Genomic DNA, 21,310 nt, shown 5'->3' with positions numbered 1-21,310 from the left:
AAATTACTTGAAACTTGACTATATTTTTTCAATATGATAACTTTTTCAAGTTTATTTATATGAACATAAGCCAATAATATAATTAACCTTGTATTTTTATCTAAGCTACAACAGCCTGTGAGTATTAGATAACTTAGATACATATGCACATGTACTTTATAAATTGTTACTGGAAAATGCCTTCACATTTTCTGTGAGATTAATTATTATTAATCAGAACAACTTGTCTTACTCTTCATCTTACTTGTTTTAGAGAAAGTATGATACTGAATTAGCTTAGTTAAGGTTTGCCACAGTTTGTTTCTTTATAAACAAACCCTTATAATGAAAAATCAACTCGGTATTTATTTTTTTCAATTGTAATCTTACTTTAAGAAACCTTGACATAATAATATTAGAGAAAAGACATTGAATCAGACTAAATGTAAAATAATTTATCTGGTTTTACAGCACACTATAATAAATTATTATTCATAGATGATGACAGTTTCCCCTATTGCAAAAAGTTAACCACATATTACCTAAACAATTTGAATTTGCTAATGCAGTGGAATGGTGTTGCAGAAACAAGCTGTTGGGCAACAGATGAGGTGTTTAGCACCTATATTTTTGGTTTTCAAGGCATTCCTCATCATTCTACAGTGCAATGCTGCCATGAGTAAACATACGGAGAAATATTCTGGAGAAAAAATTCTAAGCAATGTAAAGTCAAAATTTAAATCATACTTGAGCCCAATCCAGAGAAATGTACTAGTATTGTCATTTCACTGTTTCTCAATTTAATTAATATATACTACAAATAATTTCATAGCTAACATGTTTACGACTGCATGAAATTACTTCATTATTGGTTTACTTATGCTTCTTGTCTTAATAGTTTCACAGTAACATAATCTAAAGGCTTTTATTTTTTCTTAACTTCTTTCACCACTTTTACCTTCTTACTTGCTCCAACTCGTAGATGGTAGTTCTTCTGGCCCAGAGCGAAGCAAAACTGTTATTCATGTTGATTCAGGTAGGTTGATGCTCTCATGTGAATATCTCTGTTGACCTTATCATTGATGCTGTTTCTAAATCTAGAAGTACCTTATTAATATCATAGAACATTTTCAATTTCTTAAACTGCTAAACATAGTGCAAAATCTATTTTTATTTTTTTTGTGGTGATTAGTTTTAAAAATGTTTGCAATGTTTCTTTAAATATTTTTGTATATTTCTTACTTTAAGCTGCAATTTTTATATTAACCCTTTGCATGTTATTACAATATCAAAACAATTTTGCATCAGTTCATTTCGTTTTTGAAAATAAATATAGCTATAAACTTCTTTTATATCATAAATTTAAAACTGAAAAATTGCTACTTATATATTAAGTGCATCAGTTTATATATTGTTTAAATATTTTTTCTTTGCTTTGTTGTTCTGATAACAGTGAAATGAATGTTCTTTGTTTGAAAGTAAAAAAATAATACTTTAAATTTCTATTATTCCTCTAATACAAAGTTTGAATTTACTAAAGATTAACTGATAAAGTATTCCAATTCTTTATCACAGTTACGAAACTTTTTAATACTTTGCGGGAGGATTCTTGTAGTAGAACCATTCAAATATGTATATATCTATTTATACTGAATCTAATATGGAAATGTTTTGAGTGATAATACAGAGATCTTTTAGTTCTAGAAACTGGTGTTGGGGTTTTTTAGGCTTTCTATCTAATTCGAAAAATATACCAATATAATAAGTATCTTTGAGTGTGCATAATCAAGTATTGGCATCTTGTCTTGTTGTGTTGAAAAGATTAGGGATGTGGCTTAAGACATGTGGTTTTTGAGTTCAAATCATGAATTACTCCTGTAAGCTACTATTTATAGAGCTTTGAAGTAGCATAATTATTTAATTTTATGTAGAATTTTTATTTATCTTGTAGAGATGTGCATTAATAAACCAAACAGTATGACTTATGATTGTAATATAATTTATAAAATCTTGAAATACTACAGCTAATACTTGGTTATTGACAGCAACAAACAACATTCGTATCTTTAGTAATATCAGCAACAACATGAAGTGCTTCTCTGTATCTTGGTTGGAGTTTGGAGCTTTACTTTATGAAATTAAGAAACAGATTTTGAGTATTATAACAGATTAAAACTGATGTTGTTGTTTTTTGCTTGACTGCACATATTTGAATGCATTTTCCCTCACTGAGTCAGTGGTTGTTCATTATAGCCTCAACTTGTAATTGATAATGATGGTCACGCGTACAGGGTGGGCAAAAAGTTTGGGCATCCCCCTTATTTAAATGTCATGTGATAATTTGTTGTGTGGCTTCACCAAACAGATTGTGGCAAAGGAACAACATGAAAAAACTGATGCTTTGAAACAAAAAATTGTTGAAAGTTTCACCAAAGTCATGCCTAATATGCTAAGGAAGATGTCACATCGCACATGGAGACATATCATTCTAAGTCATGAAAATGAAGGCCAACAGACAAACATTTTGGATTATTAATCAATCCTTTTGTTACACTATGTCAGTATGAGATATGTAAATATGTCAATATGCAATAAATTCTTTCTTTCATGCACACTATTTTTATTTGAGGGGAGGGGGGGTACCTAGACTTTTTGCCCACCCTGTAGAACTAAATAGAGAACATATAGAGTGATTGTGCATGTGTTTTTAAGGGATTTCAGCTTACTTCAGTGCCATTTATTTTTATTTTATTTGAATTAATTTTTCCATATACAATGGCACTAAAAAAATAACCATTCAAATTAATTAGAAAATTCTAAAAATTTAAGATGTATTCACATTCATTTATAAACCGTATTCACAGTTTGATTTTGTTAGGTTCAATAATTTCTGAATATTTTGTGAAGTTGTAAAGGCAAACAGAATCTGTCTTGTTGGAAGGCAAAGGATTAATATACATTTTTATGTACTTGCTTTTTCTTGCTTTTTTTTAATTAAACAAAAGTTGCTTTTCTTATTTAACTTTTTATTTATACTTTGCATTAATTAAAAGATAAACTTTATTTCTTAACTTCTTTTTTTATTGTTTTATTTGCTTCTGTTCATTTGGTTTTGTGTGGTTTTTTCTTCTTTTTTCTGTTCTTTCAAAGTCAAAGCTCCATTTCCTGACAGTAAACCTGTAGCCAAGCCTGATTCTGAGCCTGGCCAACTTTCTTCCTTCATTCGAGGTGGGTACTTTTCTCACTGAGGAAAGACAAAACCATTAAGTTAGTCTCATTTGTCTTTTGTTTTTCCTATGCACCTATCTCATGAAGTGACTTTATTATTACCCAGTAGTATCATGTTTTTTTTCAAATATATATAATGCATTGATTATCAAATTGCTTCAGAAAAGATGCATAGAAAGCTTGCTCTTGAATCCAATATTGATCTTGCATCTAAGGTAGAAGAATTTTATTTATATATTATTAAGAATTAAGCATCATTGCAATTCCACATGTTTCCTGATTTCCACTTAATAGGTAGTTACTAATGCCACTGTTTCCCTGAAATGTCTTTTTTTCTGTCTCTTTAGCTATAAGGATTAATAATGTTGGTCCTGTTGATCGTAAGTAATACATTTCCTTCTTCATAAATCTTTTTCTTTAGCACATGTTATATACTTATATTCACTATATAGATGTGCCAGTATGAAATATGAAAATTGTCCAATTACTGATTAATTAGTTGCCAATAATTGGCCAATTATTTTTCGAATATTTTGTATTATTATTATCTAACCCATTTATGAACAGATTTGAGACAACTTATGATGCAGAGCATCCACAACCCTCTTACATTTGATTCTGGATAAATTCTGCCCAACCCTGCTTCTAGCAGGTTGGTGATTTAACATGAAACATAGGCAAAATAACTGCAAAAGAAAAATTCGACAATGACAGTATCCAGCTGTTCAGTACTGTCATAGAAATGTATTTCCTTGAATGCAAATAATGCCTTTTTTTTTTTTAGCAAAATGCTCTTTAGGTCTTGCAATTCACAGATCAATTGCTGTTCTCAGTCATCCAAAATCTGACACATAATGTATAGAGATGAATACAAAATACCATGTTTATTAGTTAGAATTAAAGTGTATAGTGTTTTGGAACTTTGATGTAAATATTCCAATAGTTTTCCCACTTTTATGATGTTTCACACAGGAAGAGAGAGATCTTCAGGTCCTGAAATTCACGGATACACAACACTGTTCTCAGCTATTTTCAAGCTCTTGCACATAATATGTAGAGATGACTACACAATATCATATATATTAGTCTTGGCACTTTCATGATGTCTCACAGAGAAAGAAAAGTTAATTCCAGCATGCAGCTTATATGGTGAATTTGATACTGTTTTTCTTTTAGAATGTGTGTTGTGAAAACAAGAAACACTTGCATTCCATGATAAGTATGGGAACAAGTGTCAACTTGTAAGCTGAGTGCTCTTTTTCTCTGAGACACTATCTGATTGAGGATGGCAGGTGTGGATTCTATTTTAATATAATGTGTGGGTACATAACAATGAAAGATATCAAATATGAGTGGAAACTTGTCTAATTCTGTAAAAACAGATAGTGTATTGTTCAAAGCAGAAACTTGTGTAATATTTATCTCATTAGTTTTTGTTGATAGAAATGTTTCACTGTATATCTTATTTTACATCTTAAGATCATAAGACAGACAAGTAGGGTAGTGGCAGACTAAGGATATCCTCAAATCTACAGTCTCAGGTGATAGCATCAACTTAGTATTTATAGTTGTAGAAGAAACTTATTATATCACAGTGCATATCATTTGCTATGTGATGAGTTCTACTGCTATCGATATACAGCTCTATCAAAGGTGGAAGCTATCAATCGAAACTTAGATTTGAAAATTTTATGAATGTTAGTAAGCTATATAAAAAACACTCAAGCAAATACACTTAGAAACTCTAGTGGCTATTTTGAGAAAGTGTGGAAAAGTTTTTCTGTGACTTGTAGTACTGATATGTGAAACAATAACCAGAAACTAAGGAAACATAAAAATTTTTATTATTTGTCAATTCATTTTCACATTTTGACCATTAAAAGGGCTAATCAGTATGTCATTAATCATATTTAGATAGTATCAGCTGTTTCTCATCAATCAGTTTTTATGACCAGGAAGCTGATTTCCAATTACTAAGCCACTTAACTGTCAAATATCTAGCTAAAACTGAACACACCAAATCTCTTTTTGATCATATACAAAATCTTCAATATAGACCTTGAGCAAAAAAAATCCTTGGTAAAGATGAGTAGTAAAATTTTTATTAGCTTAGATCAAGCTGATTTTCCATACACAGTTTTAAAGGAGTAATTAGATTCCTAATAAGAAAAGTTTGTTCAATTTCATTAGAGATTCATATACTTAGATTCCCCCTCCCCCCATGACTAAATGAAGTCTTCAAAAGAATAGTTTACATTTCTTAACTTATTTATTACAAAATATCTGCTGTTTATAAGACCATAATCAAGAAATGAATTTATCTGATGAAGTGCATGAGAAACTGAAGAGAAAAGCTTTATGGTTTAAAACAGCAAACAGAAAATTTTCATAAAAATTATAAATAAATCACTTTACAAAACATTTAGTACAATGAAACTACATTGCTCCTTGCCAAAGTAAGTAGATAGAAAACAATAATAATAATAGTTATGTTTTAATGACTTTAAACTAAAACCAAAATTTCATTTTTTTATTCTTTAACAATGAATTTGTTTGCATCTAATGTAGTCATTTTAAAAATTCCATATATATGCATGATCCTTAAAATGTATAATCACTAAATGTAGCTTTAGCAGCATTGGGGCACACACACACACACACATATGTTAGTCTCTTTTGTATGAATACAACTTTAGCAACCTTTACATACACAGATACCAAATGTGCATTGTGTCAATCCATTGTACTGACCTCATATTGCAGAAGGAATGTTGACTATAATTTTGAACTTACTATGTGTATCTATGCAAAATATGGCAAGCTTTTAGTACAATGTACAAATGCATTGTACAAAAAAATAAGATATATTACAAAAGTATTTGTACATAAAAATATGTGTGTGAATTAATGACATCAAGGTGAGTGCAAGGTGATATTCATATGAAAAATAAAAATACTTTTGTCCATTGTATAGCTTGTGTTATTGAATTTGCATAACCGCTAGAACCTCTGAAATGTATATACAAACACACACTCACAGTTTTTCTGTATGCCTGTATGTTGTATCTGGTATTTGCTCTCCTCTACCACAAATTGTTGCTAAATCAGCAATGCCTTTCAACATAGTATTATGTACTTAATGTCAGCATTGTCAACTAAATACATAATACTGTGTTGAAAGGCACTATAAAAAATCATGCATATATACTTTGATCCCCAACTATGCAAATAGGGTTAACCTTTTTTCATATTAATACAGCTTTAGCAGCCTTCAAACACATACACACATCTGTTAACCTTTTCTTATATTAATTCAGCTTTAGCAACCTTCAAGTATATACACACATCTGATAATGTTTTTATATTAATACAGCTTTAACACCCTTTTAAATATGATAACCTTTTTTGTGCATGAATGCAGAATTTTTCATCTTTATACACCTGTCATAGACAAGTATGATAGCCTTTCACATGTGCATGTCTCTCATTAACAACTTTCAAAACTTTCTTGTATACAGAATTCGTCTGTAGCAGGATGTATTCAAGGAAATAAACCTGATAACCCTCTTTATACAACTGTCATACAACTGGATCCTGTATTTAACATCTCACCCTGTTTTGTTTAAAATGATAGAAGTTATTTTCTTCTTAAGATAAAGCTTAGCTGTGTTTAATGTACTAAAATATTAACCAGTCTTGTAGTCCAGTAATTTGTAATTATGCTAGCATTATTCTTATCTAAAATTTCAAACCTTTTTGTGTGTAGCATATTTATAAAAACATTTTAGAATGATACAAAGGGAAAATGTACTTGTAATATGTCAACTGATTGTTGCTTACATTTTATATAATATATATATTAGGAAACAGGATAAATATAGCTATGAAAATAATTACTTCAAAGGAACAACTTTAATTATTCCTTTAAAGTACCTTACTACGTATTATTTTTACCATAAATTATCTGTCTTTTTTTTTTTTTACAGCACGCAAGTCAGAAATCATAAAAATTACAGAGCAGCTTATAGAGGCTATAAACAATGGGGATTTCGAAAGTTACACGTAAGGAATAGAACATGTTTAGTAATAAAGGATAATATTATTTACATATTTTGATTTTATGTCATGTAATTATCATACTTAGTTCCTCTTCTGAAATGTATGCTGAGATCAATTAATGAATATAAGTTTTGTTTTGAGTTCATGTATGCTCTCAGTTCCAAAGATATTAGGAAGTTTTTTAATTTTGTATGTTAACTTTTTAATAGGTACATTTGAAGTCTAGTAAGCTTTTACGAGAATAAATATGAAATAATTTTGAGGAAAAATCCAATATACCTAACATACATTTACCATGAAACTGATTAAAAGATTATGAACATTACTGACATATATATCCAAACTGAAACTATTTTTCAGCTAGTATTTTTTTTTTAATTATAACATTGGAATATCTGATACCTTTTGGTTTTCAAACAGGTTTCAAATCAGTTTGAAAAATATTTAATAAAATTTGATCTTATGAAAGCATTAAAATCTTTAACTTTTCTTTTGCAGAAAATATTGTGATTCCCAAATAACAGCTTTTGAACCTGAAGCCCTGGGAAATTTGGTTGAAGGAATAGACTTTCATAAATTTTACTTTGATAATGGTAAATTATTACATCTTATTATTTTCTATACTAATTTAAACATTCTTTCTGTATTACAAAAAGGTTTGCAAATTAACTTTATATATATATTTTTGTTAATTTTATGGTGACATTTATTCCAATTTTTACATTGAGAAATGCTTTTTTTTTATTATGATAACTTATTTCTGTACTTTATCATCAAAATTCATTTAAAATACATTCATAGCATAAAATAAATTAGTAATGTTTTTGAAAATTGGTATCAAAAATATAAAAACTGGTAACTTCTTAAAGTTGTAACATGGTAATACATAAAGATTTAATTATTAGCTCAGAAGTGCAACCATTTTAATAAGTACAAATATTCATATGATAGTAGAGAGATGAATTACCAGTTTTTCAAAATAAAAATCAATATTGTCTTTCTGGTTGACATATAGATCTCATAATTATTCACCAAAGTTTCCATGTTACATTTTAACATCAGCTTGACCTTCATATTATGGATAATTGTTAAAAAGTTTTGTAAAAAAGAAAATATTGCATATCTACAGTCACATCAGTCTTTCTAAAATTAGTTCAAATCAAATAGTAATATAAGCTCATTCTTCGTTGTTCTGTTGATAAGATAATAGGATGGGAAAATACTTAGGAAAAAGTGTAATGGAAGTAAAACTCAGAAAAAGATAAGAATAAAGTCTTTTTGTGGTGTGACATTCTATACGTTCAAAATTATGTTTAAATGTAGTATTTAAAGCATAACCAATATGTTCATAATTTTATTGGGTGAACTATTATAAAGTAAATGGTTGATATTAACTTTTAATTACTTTTAAGAACTGATGAAAAGTTAGTGTTTTGTGTGGTTTGGAAATAGTGGTACAAAATCAATTTGCTTTGTGTGATGACAAACAGTACATATATGAATATTGTATAAAGTATTGTTGCATTGGTGTTCAGGATAGGCACAGAGGTTCTTTCCCTTTGTTTTCAAACATAACTTAATTACTAAATACACCTTATCTAATTGGAGCTATGACATTCTAAAGATCATTCTGATCAAAATAATTTCAAATTTTTTACATCTTTTTATTAGTTTAGGAATTCATGTAAAACTTGCTGAAATATTTTGTATATATATATATATTTACTTTTCAAATTTGTCTTTTGGTTTATAAGTTTGAAAGTTATATATTACAGCTCAGTTTCTTTAGTAGTGAATTTACTATTTTTTGGAAATCTTTTGCTGCAAGTCTATATCATTGTTTGTTTTTTGTACTTTAACTTAGTAGAGGGACCTTTTACATGAATTTCACATGTTCCTTGATCTAGCTGAGATCATCAATTTATTAATGTCATTTAACCAGAGTAGGACTTGATTTGTCTTGATGTCATATTACCATATTGAGAGAATTGTTACCTTTATGTATTAACCATTCACAGTGGTTGGGATGTATATTTCCCAGTGCTCCCACCCCCTCACACTGCAACTGGGACAAATGTTTCCCATTGTCGATGCTGTTTATGCCTTTCTCTGCTAGGTCCAGGTTCATCATCACACATTTAAACACCACTTGTCTCACATTTGAACATCACTTGTCTCACTTTCACTATCTTATAAGCTTTGTGATTCAAGCACATCAAGCATATTTACATAGTAATTAGGGTTACTACTTGCCACTCTAGCAATGTGGGCACGGTTAGCACGTTGGTTATTGAAGGGCTGAGTGGAAAACATTGAGCGAAACCATATATATCAACATTAGGTGGGATGCCAATAAATACTTTCCAACTCATTTTACTCCCACACAGCAATGTTGAATAACAATGGGAAGTATTTATCCCAGTCACAATGTGAGGGGATTGAAGCACTGGGAAATATACATCTCAGCCACAGTAAAAGGGTTAATTGGGAAGTATTTTCCAATTCAACTGTCTTGATAAGAACCATTTATTTCAAGTTTTAGGGAAAAATAGCAAGCTCCTGAATACAACAGTCCTCAATCCTACAGTGCATCTACTTGGTGAAGATTCTGCCTGTATTGCATACAAACTTCTTACACAGTGTGTGAATAAGTAAGTGGATAATAATATACTTTATATTGAAACCCTTAATTCCAACTGATACTTTTATGTAAAATTTAAAATAACTCATTTTTCTTTATCCATAGGCACTATCAGAAGATATTTTTTAACCCAGTCTTTATACATTAATTCAAAATGGTGAATCTTGAAATGGGTTATAGATCAGCATAAAAGTAAAAATTATTCTGAATATATGCTATTGAGATAACAATTTTTAGACTAGCAAGTCCATAAATTTGAATTATACTTTTGTTTCAAAAATCAAAATTGAATCAAACTAGGTAATATTACATACAACTATATTTAGTTCAGTGTTTGTTGTAATTGTACACACTAGAATCCTGAAGTCGTTATTTCTTTTGCTTATAGTTTACATATTCAAATATCTATTTTTACCTTTTCTATAAACACTGTTTACTATTCTTTACTTAAACCAACACCAAAGATACGTTTTTTGTGTCCATGAATTATCTTCAAACATTCATCAAATTTGTATGGTCATTGATATCCAAATAATTTACAAAGAACAATAAAAACATTTCTGAGAATTGTCAATAATTGGGCATTTCAAAAGCTGACAGAGAAAGTTTTGACAACTGGTCCATAGAGAAACTAGGTAAAGAAAATTTGTTATTTTTTCTTTTCCCTACTGATTTTCTTCTCAATAATGCCAATCTATGTCACTTCATCTAATTGGTACCAAGATATGTACATTACACACTCATAACAGAAAAAAAAAATCTCATTCCTTATTATAACTCATGTTCATAAACTATTGCTGATGAAATACAACTGAATGTACAAGTAAGTTTAGTTGTCAACAAATTTTGGGCAATTTCAAATTAACCTTTTCTTTGGAAACTGAATAACTGACATGATGTGCTTAATCATCACTTAGTTTTTTTTATATATATTACTAGCTAAGATATAATCACTTAGTCATTGTTCATGAAAGTTGATGATATAAATAGCACCTGATCCAGCTAACCTGTTAAGCCCTGGTATTTGGTGAAAGACCTTGTTACAGACATAGTTTGTTTGACATATTCTTCTTAGAACTTTGAAGTAATCTATATACATTTTAAGTACAATCCATTTGATTTTATAGCTAGAAAGATATGCTATCATTTACTTTATTTAACTAGTAACAAATAGTTCAATATTATAGAATTTAAGTTTGTCTTGTACAGACAAAATTCCCATTTTAGTTGTATGTTTCATATTTAATTTCTATACTAAGTAATTAAATGAAGTACCCTGTTATTTAAAACTTATTTATAATCAGATACACATAGTATAGTAACTATGGTACAATGTTTCATCAGGTTAACATGGCATCATCAAATATAACTACGGTGTGTAATCTCAAAAAATAGGTAACATCAGAAACTAGCTGATGTATTAATGTACCAATGTATCCATCCACTAGTTTTTGTGTTACTTAGGTTATTAGTTCATTCATTGTAGTTGTTATAACTGATGATGCCAGGTTAACCTCGTGAAATGTTGTAACAATACATATTATACCCTGTAGAGTTGATAATAAATAAGTTTTTAATTTATATGCTATTAAGTTTCACATGGAATAAAATAACATGCCATATATTAATTCCTGTTCTTTTAACTCGCTTTATGTACTGTTGCCTTGAACTTTTATATTATACATATATTATTGAAAATTATTTCATTTCTGCTTTTATTAAAAAAAATGGAGTATGACCTCATTACCTAGCAGGACAAAAATTTTTGAATCACACATTATCAGTGTGAAAACCATTAGGTAATGGTCCATAAAATAACTAGACTTTCCATTATTCAACAAAAAATCACTAAATTTCATGTTGATGCAAGCTTTATATTGAAAGCTACTTAGTATACAAATGACTTTTCAACTAGGAACAGATTATGATTTGTTTAATTTAAACCAAAAAAATGTTTTGATAACTAGGTCATACCCTACAGTTAAACAGTTTATCGTACTTTTTTTTTGAAGATTAGTGAAGCATATCATTAGCCCATCTAGGTTAAATGACTGTTGGAAACACCATAAAATGGAATTTTACATTTGTTAAGGTTGGGCAGGTGTTTATTATAATTTTTATTTTGTTTCGTTATTTATTTACACACACACACATATACTATTCTATACTCTTTTATAGTCTAGTTTGATTTATTATTCATGTCTTTCTCTACTGATTAGATTTTTAAAACTATTAGATGAAGCATTTTGACTGTAGCTGACATCACCCCAAAACATTTACCAAGTTAGAATTTTCATTTTTCCAGTAATGCTTTTAATTTTGCTCATTATGAATTCTGAAGTCACCAACCCTAACTCTTATGCAAAGTTTCTACCAGTATCAGAAATTTTTCAGTTCTTAATATGCATGTACATCTAATAGCTGCACTATCATTTCTTATTGATCAATGTATTTGGGCCACTAATGCCCAAATTGCCTTGGATGACAAAGGTAGTTACAGTGTGCCTATTTTAATTTCCCCACTAATCCATCATCCTATCATTTTCTTTGTATTTGCCATTGGGGGTATTATTTCAACAGTTCACTACCCTTCCCTTGGCTTCTGCTCCATATGTTTTCTGTCATGTTATCAAAGTATTTGCTAGTCCTATCTATTTACTCAACACTGACTTTTCAGTTTCTTACATATGCTCAGTTGACCACCCAGCTGGTTAGATCTTTTGAGTAGATCATCCATAACTGCAAATGCCATTTAGTACCAACATAATCTTTGGTACATCTAAGGTTTTTGGATCTGCATAGTTCAAGAAATACTTTAGCTTTCTCATATGGAGTTGCAAGCACCTTGAAGCCTCATGTACTTACTTTTCTGTCTTCCACACGTACCACCAAAGGCATCTTTTCTGCTTTGGGAATGATGACTTTACTTCATAAAGTTAATCTTTTGGGGAGCAATCACTTGCAACACTTCTAACAGAGCCTTGCTTTTCAGTGGCATCTGACTTCAGACCCATTGTTTTGCATATGATTATTTCTTCCATTATTTTAGTTTCTCTAAATTTGATTTAATTAAGAGTTCATGGCAGCAAGATCTTTTCTTCCCATCTTATAGATCTCCAAACAGGTTAAGACAGGAGCACTGTATTGGGGAATCAACATTGTTCGAGTTCATGGACTCCTCAGAAATCAACAACTCATATTAATATGTTAGAACTTTAGCCTATTCAATGTGATTGTCTCAAGTTTCTTCCCCTTCTATCTCACCATTCTGTTTTGGTTCACACAAAAAATTCTAAAGTGGTAGCTTATATCAACAAGCAGGCCAATACTCGTTCTTTAGCTTTTGTTTTACTGCAGCTTCTTTACTTCTATAATTTCATTTTCAACATGTTTACCTTTTGCGTTTGTCATTTTTTGAGTATGATGAACATTTTGGCATCTCCTCATGGAGTGGACTCTCTACCTTTTGGCTTTTCAATGGCAATGCTGGGTTGTCTGATGATTGATGCTACATTAAAAAAAATCTTCTACTTTATTAATCTCCAGTTGCAGATCCAAATGCTCTGGGAGTAAACACCCTGAGTCAGTCTTGAGAGAACCTCTTCTTTTTATGCCTACCTCCTATCCAGTTATTTATCTATCTGAGAAGCCATGTTCGCACCCCTACTTGTCTATCAATCTCATTGGGCTACATTCCAGAGTTGATACATTTGACATATAATATCTTGTTTTTCTCCAACACCTTAACAACTTGCTTATATCTTTATATTTTTTGTTTCATGATTTTGGCTTCTTAGATTCTTTCATAACTGTCTGCCACCTTCAGATGCCATCAATCTTTTTTATTTCCATTGTTCATTGGCCTCTTCCAAGCCTATCATCATCAGTGACACCAAGTTCCTAGACAATTGTCAGGAATGGGACTTGGCTTTAGTCTTCAATTTCTTGGTTTCTCCTTCTTTTGAACCCTTAGTGACTTGTTCACTTAATCATCTTTATCTCAAATCATGTATTTTCTTATTACTTGCATCACAGTCTTATATCTATGCCCTTGATGCTTCATGTCCTTTATTTTCTCAGAAGACTTTTTACTTACTAGGCAGGTGGTAGCACTGCCTATGTTGGGATGGCTCGGATTGTTAATTGAAATGGTATTTTAAATATCTCCTTAATAGGTCATCAGAACTTTACAATGCTATACAGTGTTTTATTTTATAATAATATCTATATAAAGACTGAGTCGCAAGTTCTGGGAATGTCTTTAAATATCATAGCAAAAAGTTTGAATATCTTGTTCTTTCTTCTGCTTCTTTTTTTATTACATGATGACTCAAAAACCAAAACAATGGTGTCAACCAAGTTCACTGAGATGACACAGTTTTGAATGGAGTATCTTCTTTTATAAGTATTATTAACTAGTAATAATTTTTTTAAAAAATCATAATTCTAGCGTAAACGATGTTATCATTACTCCCTGAAGTTAGCTTTTTTTACAGAAATTTGGTGTTCCTTTAAAAAGCTTAAGTACATGGTGAAACAGGAAATACCAGCCAATAATAGATAAACAATAAATATTGCTATTGGAACTTCATTGATTTTGAACTTCGTTATAAATGCAACCTTCCTAAGTCTGTTGAAACACTACACTAAAAAAACAGGCAAACAAGAAAAACTTTCAAAAAAGGAAGTAAATGTAGGGATGACTAATATCAATCCTTCAAAAACAATGCAAACTAAACACTATGGATAACATTTGCAAATTGAGTCTTCATACCCAAACCTGTAGTACTAACTTCACTGGCTAATCTGATTATAGTTAGGGCTATTCATTGTTATCTCCCAGATATTGAATCTTTGAGATGTCTTATAAAAGGCTGTTTATACCTTACAATGAATTACACTCCTCAGATTTTGCTTTGGCAGCATTACAAATTGGCTTATGAAATTGATTCTCCCTGTTTACTGTGATGTTCCCAAACATCATAAAAGTGAATTTTTGGTTACACATCACCAAACTGCTATCATTTCAGCTCCTGGATTCCATTTGTTTCTTGTTATGATTATTCAAGTCAGGTGGAATCTTTAGCAGGTGTGTTCATATCTGTTAAATCCTTAGTTACCACTTGGGTCCAAATATATGTTGTGCATGGTAACCCAGGTATAACTATGCTTCCAAACATCCTTTTAAACTTTACAAGGGTATCTGGGGTTGAGGAGTCATTCAATTAAAAAAATAATCACAGCCTCCCCTTTATGATATAAGATTCTGTATTTGATTAGATTTGACCATGTTACATATACTCTTGTAATTGTCCTAGACAAAATTGCACTTTCTGTGCTAGTTCTTTATAAGAGGACGATACCCTTTGGAAGTACACAGAGAATGACATCTGATGGTTGATGGTAGCTCGATGGGTACCTTTACTACCACTTAAGCACATTCTAGCATGGCAATCAAAACTTTGGAGATGAGATGACCATTTTCCATAGAATGTCTCATAGCTTCAGGATTGGGAACACTTTACAGCAATATTTTTATATTTTCTTAACTTATTTTGGTGTTACCATTGCACTGTCTTAGAGCTATCGAGCCCATCCTCACTGACTAGACTGGTTTTGTGACTTTGCCAGCCTTCTCAGATGAAAATGTAAGGAGCCTTAATCCCAGAAGCATGTCCAGTCATTAGTTATTACTTGTCTCCTTCTTTGAGAATCTTCCACTATAAATACAGGTGCACTACACTCTGACCCTGAATATCTGTTATGCCACTATCTGTGAATGTGCATGGCTTCACAGGTACTTACATGCTGTCTTATTCCCCTTTTGTATATTATTTAAAGGTAGTCTAGGGTAATGATGTACCCTGCTGAGAATAATGTACCCCCCCCCCTTTTTTATTGTCCTAATTTTGGTCAAATCTCTTTTGATGCTGGTCCACTCCACTCAATTCTCCCATTATTCCAGTCCATTGACTTTTCCTCTTGATATCGATTATATTAAAACTCTGCTTGATTGCATCTTTCACTTGCTGTAGTACCTGTCTAGTTTGTTATATTTCTGCTTAAGAATCCACTTTTTTGTGAACCATTGTGGTTTCTTTCTCTATCTCAGTGTGAGTATTCTGACTTTTAGTACTTCAGAGATAGGTATACTTGATTTGAATTTTACATTTTTGAAATTAAATTAAATTTCAAACAAGTACTTATCTCTGAATTACATTCCCACCTACCTCTTCACAACTGAGAGGTATGTGATTTTACAATATAACTGCTACTAAGAAATCTGAACAGACTCAGTAAGTCAAGTGGGAGAGTGGAGAACTCTGGGTGAGTTTACATATGCTCTGCATTGTGTCAAGAACACTCAAAACCTAAAGTCACGTGGTTGTTCACTACATCAGAACAAACTCTACAAAAAAGAGCATTTAGTATTTCAGAGGTATGTACCTGTTCAAAACTCATTGTAATTCTAAAAATGTAACATTTTATATTTTCAGGTTTAACATCCCATTTTTTATTAATGAATTGACTTAATAGTTCTTAAGTTGTGGAATTAAAAGTTCAATGTTTTTCTATTAATCTACAACATACACCTAAGTTTGTTTTCTCAAACAAAATTTTAATTTAATAACTTCTCAGAAACAGCATTAAAAAACAAATGATTAATATAATTTTTCTATAAAATAACAAAAAATTAAAAAGCATTCACTATAGATGATGTAAATCAAATGTGATACATATCTGTAGTTACAGGTACTTGTAGTTGTGAGTATATGACATAAGCATGAGTGTTACTTTCATAGAAGTAAAAGTTTAAAATCATTAACAGGTATAATTAAGCACAAAATTGGCAGTCATACAAAAAATTACAAAATTATTCATGTTTCATGACTGTCGTTGACTTTGAAAATTCCAAAATCCTTTCTAAGAAAATATATTGTGATGTTTTGTCTTTCATGTTTGGAATAGTTGTTTCTGGTATTTGTTACAGGTCTGGAATTGCTTATACCAAGCAAACTGAAGAAACCAGGGTTTGGCATAAAAAGGATGGAAAATGGCAAAATGTTCATTTTCACTGCTCGGGGGCAGCCTCATCTTCCTTTGCAACTGCCCATAAGTAAAGCTGTGTCAGGGTAGTTCTGCCAAATCTGTCAGCTTTGTGGACTAGCCTGTGGCCACTTTAACATGGCTGCATCTGGCCATCCACAGTTTAGCCTATGTTTTTTGAAGATATGTTGTGATTCAAGAAGTTTTTTCCCCACCTGCTCCTGCTCAGAGTTCTCTGCAGCACTGAGCCCTATGTATGACCTCTCAAGGAGTTGAGGTCATAGATCAAGAATTTAATGTCAGTGTAGAGGCAAGAGACCAGGCATTTGCTGAGAAATATAACTCTGAATCAGTTTTGCTTTAAATATTTCATAAAATCTCTTCTTTCTATAATCCTCATATTCTGGTAATCTTCAAGGCCAAAACTTTATTGATTGTACTTGCCTTTAATATTCTACACTGTTTTCATTAGCTGTTTTTATGAATTACTAAGGCTGCCTGGTTAAAATTTCTTAAAATTAAATGTTTTTGATCTGAAATTTCTCTAAGTCACTATGTAAAATATCTAAGATACAGCTTATTCAGGCTTCACTATTCTATTTCTGTGTATTTGTCATATATCAATGAAGTTTAAAAAGCTAAATAAATGTATTTCTTAAAGCTAGATTTGGTGAATAGAAACAATGAAATGTTAAAGTGGATTTAAAGCAGTTAAGCTTATGTATTGTGCTAAAAATCTATAAAGTATTATATATGTTTAAAAAATTGTTTTCAACAAAAGTCACAAAGTATACTTTCATTTCATATCATGACCATAGGTGCATTTTACCTGAGTAAGTATTGGAATTGTTCAAAGATCTTGGAACATGAGTATCAAATACCCCATTAAATAAATTCAGCCTTCTTGAGCATGATATGGGTTCAAAGGTTTTTGAACAGAAGTATTAAAGAAGACAGATAGTATTAAGTACAATCAACATTATCAGATATGATATGGATTCAAGAGCTTGACCTTTACGTATCACACAAGCTAGTTAGTACTAAGTACATTAAGCCTTATTAATCACAATAGGGGTTCAAGGATTTCTGAACACAAGTATTAAAAAATAAAAATAACAGTAGGTACAATCAACATTAAGTATGATATGGATTCAACATCTTTAAATTTAAGTATTAAACAAGTTAGTTAGTACTAAGGACATTAATCCTTATTAGTTATGATAGGGTTTGAGGATTTTTGAACACAAGTATTGAAGAAGACCAATAGTTTATGTACAGTCAACATTATTAAGTATGGTATAGATTCAAGATCTTTGAATTTAAGTATTAAACAAGTTAGTTAGTACTAAGGATATTAGTCCTTGTTAATTGTGATAGGAATTCAAGAATTTTGGAATACAATTATTAAACAAGTCAGATTGTTTATCTTTAAGCTGGTTAAGTATAATAAACCTTCATGAATTTTTAAGGGCATATTATATGTAAAGAACATTATATTAAGTATTTAAATGAAGTTTGTTAAACATTCATTGTGTAGAATACCTTGAAGATGTGTATTAAGCAAAACAGTTAGTACACACATTCAATCTTATTGAGTGTTATGACTGTTCAGGATGGTTTACCAGAGTTATTTAGCAAAATATTAAGTGAACATTTTACTAAGTCAAAATTAATCTAATTTGTACATGTTAACTTGTACATTCACATAAAGAACAAAAGTGCTTTCATTTTATTTAACAAAGATTATTATATTGGGAAATTTAGCAGTATTTTAAAGTATGTTATAGTTATATTTCTTCCCAGAAATTACTCTTGAAAATAACTTATATAATTTTCATTATAAGATTTTGTGAAAGTTATTTTTTCATAGTTTAAGTTAGTGAAAAAGACAGTTTTTTGATGTACAGATGTTTGAATGAAAAGTCTATCAGTGAGTGAAATTAAGTAAATGATTTTTTGAAAACGTATTTTGAAGATTTTGTTGTGTTTGTTTTGTATGCAAAAGGTAATTATATTCTTATTAAAAATTATATGACACTTTTCATTTGCAACTAGATTTTGCAGCACTTTTTAACATAAATAATCATTTATTTCCAAATAATCTTAAAGGGTGCTTGAACACACTTTCCTAGTTGTTGTTTTTTTCATATTCAATACTGTAACACAAATAATTTTTATGACATGACATAAGTTATTAACACAAGTTTGTTAATAAGCATATAATATGTTCAGAGGAAAATGAAGTTTTACAATAAAAATGATAATGATACTTCAGATAAACAACCTTGTTTATTTATAACAGAAGAGGACACAGATAGACATTTTGGAATTCTACAGACTCCATATTCAGTATCAAAAGCAAAATAAAAGACATCCTTTTTAAGTAAGTAACTAAAATACATTGCTGCAATAATGATAATGTAATCAAAACTAACTAAAACACATAGAATGTGAAGGAGTAACAAACAAAAATACTGTACATATTAAAAACTGTGCAATTTAAAAGAAGACTGCATGTTATTCAGTGTTGGTGAAAGTTGTTTGATGGGTAGAGTTTCTTTAATCAGTAATTCCAGATCAGTGTTTGCCTTGCAAAGGATGTTGAAATTTGATAAGTTAAGTTTATGTCCTGTTTCTTCACTATGTTGACATATAGAGGAAGCACAGGGGTTACTCAACTTTACCACAACTTACCATATACTCTTGTCTTCCTTACATTGGTAAACAAAGCTTAAGTTTAAAAAGTCAAATTAAATGCATAATTCATCATTACTATGCCCAAGTTGATTTCAAATTAGTTTTTAAACCCACATCATGCACACAGAGTTTTTTCCATACTAAAGACGTTCTCCCAATTTCTCTTTTTTCATGGCTTGTATATATATTTACACGTGTGGAGACTGTAGAACCTCCTATTTTGGTAAAACCAAATGCTATCTACTAGTTAGAACCAATGAACATATAGGAATTTCCAAGAAAAGTTGAGTAACCCCTGTGCTTCCTCTATATGCCAACATAGTGAAGAAAAGGACAAAAAGTTAACTTATCAAATTTCAATTTGAAAGGCAAACACTGATCTGGAATTACTGACTAAAGAAACTCTCCACATCAAACGACTTTAACCAACACTGAAAAACATGGTCTTCTTTTAAATTGCACATTTTTATTTTAATATGTACAGTATTTTTGTTTGTTACTCCATCACTTTCTATGTGTTTTAGTTTCAACTTAATTGTCGTTATTCCAGCAATGTTTTTAGTTATTTACTTAGAAGTGATGTAATTCTTTTATTTTGCTTTAGATACTGAATATGGAATCTGTAGAATACCAAAATGCTTATCTGTGTCCCCTTCTGTTTATCTTAAATATTGTTATCCCTTTTATTGCACATCTGATATGTTACTTGAAATTATTCAAGTAAATAAGTAACCAACATGGGTGGGAACAACAACAAGATTTGTTTGTTTTTCATGTTAGTGTTCTCTTTGCAAATAGAGCAATGAATAATCATATTCTGTGAACAGTGTTTCCTTTGTATTGGATATTTTTCATTTAAAAGAATCTTGAGAAGAATCCACATGAAAGTGGATTTTTATCATCATTCTGGTTATCTAAAAATTGTTAAACTTAAAGGATTATAAAAAATGCACTAAAAATATTGGCAGTGCTAAACAGTACATTCTGTCTGTTACCAAATTTTGACTGGGTTCTAAAAATAAGATGCAACTGCAAACCTAACTGTGTTGAAGTTGCTTTTTTTTATTCTAAGAAAATGTTATTGTCGAGCTCATATTTTTAACATCAAACTCTTCCTAAATTAAGAAATATCTTGTCAATAACTTGTTTATAGCTGCTAAATTTTACCAAAAATAAAAAAATTAAAAACTTGTGTACTGTACCAAAGCTCAAAATTAGATATAAAGTAATTGGTTTAATGTATTTAAAACACAACTTTTCTAAGTGTAGGAAGTCAATTGCATTTAAACCAGAATCTCAAGATAGAAATATATGTTGATTGTACCAAAACAACAACATAGATACAGAACTGTCAACTGTTCTAGAAACAAAATGTAAGTGTAGAAAGTTGCTTCGTTTTACCATATATAGAATGGTAGAATATTAAAACAAGAATTTCAAAATTAAAAGGTTTCATCATTGTCTGTTAACTAGAATTTATATATATAATAAATTTGGTTCAGGTTCATTAAAATGTAATTGCAAATATTTAGAGGATGGTTTGTTGAACTAAAATCACAATCTATTTAGAAAAAGGTTGTTTCTTAATATAAAAAACAAGTCTATATTTAGAAAGCATTATTTAATGAACCAAACTCAGAATCTAAATTTGGTTCACTG

General features: G+C 30.2%; 1 protein-coding gene across 1 annotated transcript in view; it reads left to right on the top strand.

Annotated features, from left to right (window-relative positions):
* LOC106469691 (calcium/calmodulin-dependent protein kinase type II alpha chain-like) overlaps positions 1-19,379 on the top strand; it is a 41,553-nt gene extending 22,174 nt beyond the window's left edge. Inside the window, exons 11-17 of the mRNA XM_022398271.1 lie at positions 962-1,015; positions 3,130-3,207; positions 3,555-3,587; positions 7,194-7,269; positions 7,765-7,859; positions 9,803-9,917; positions 16,899-19,379. Of these exons, the coding sequence (XP_022253979.1) occupies positions 962-1,015; positions 3,130-3,207; positions 3,555-3,587; positions 7,194-7,269; positions 7,765-7,859; positions 9,803-9,917; positions 16,899-17,028 (581 nt within the window). The 3' untranslated portion in view covers positions 17,029-19,379. The remainder of the gene's footprint in view (positions 1-961; positions 1,016-3,129; positions 3,208-3,554; positions 3,588-7,193; positions 7,270-7,764; positions 7,860-9,802; positions 9,918-16,898) is intronic.
* Positions 19,380-21,310: the final 1,931 nt, after the last annotated feature.

The sequence above is a fragment of the Limulus polyphemus genome, unplaced genomic scaffold (assembly GCF_000517525.1).
Source record: "Limulus polyphemus unplaced genomic scaffold, Limulus_polyphemus-2.1.2 Scaffold3614, whole genome shotgun sequence".
NCBI lineage: Eukaryota > Metazoa > Arthropoda > Merostomata > Xiphosura > Limulidae > Limulus > Limulus polyphemus.
This window is presented reverse-complemented; position numbering and strand designations above follow the sequence as displayed.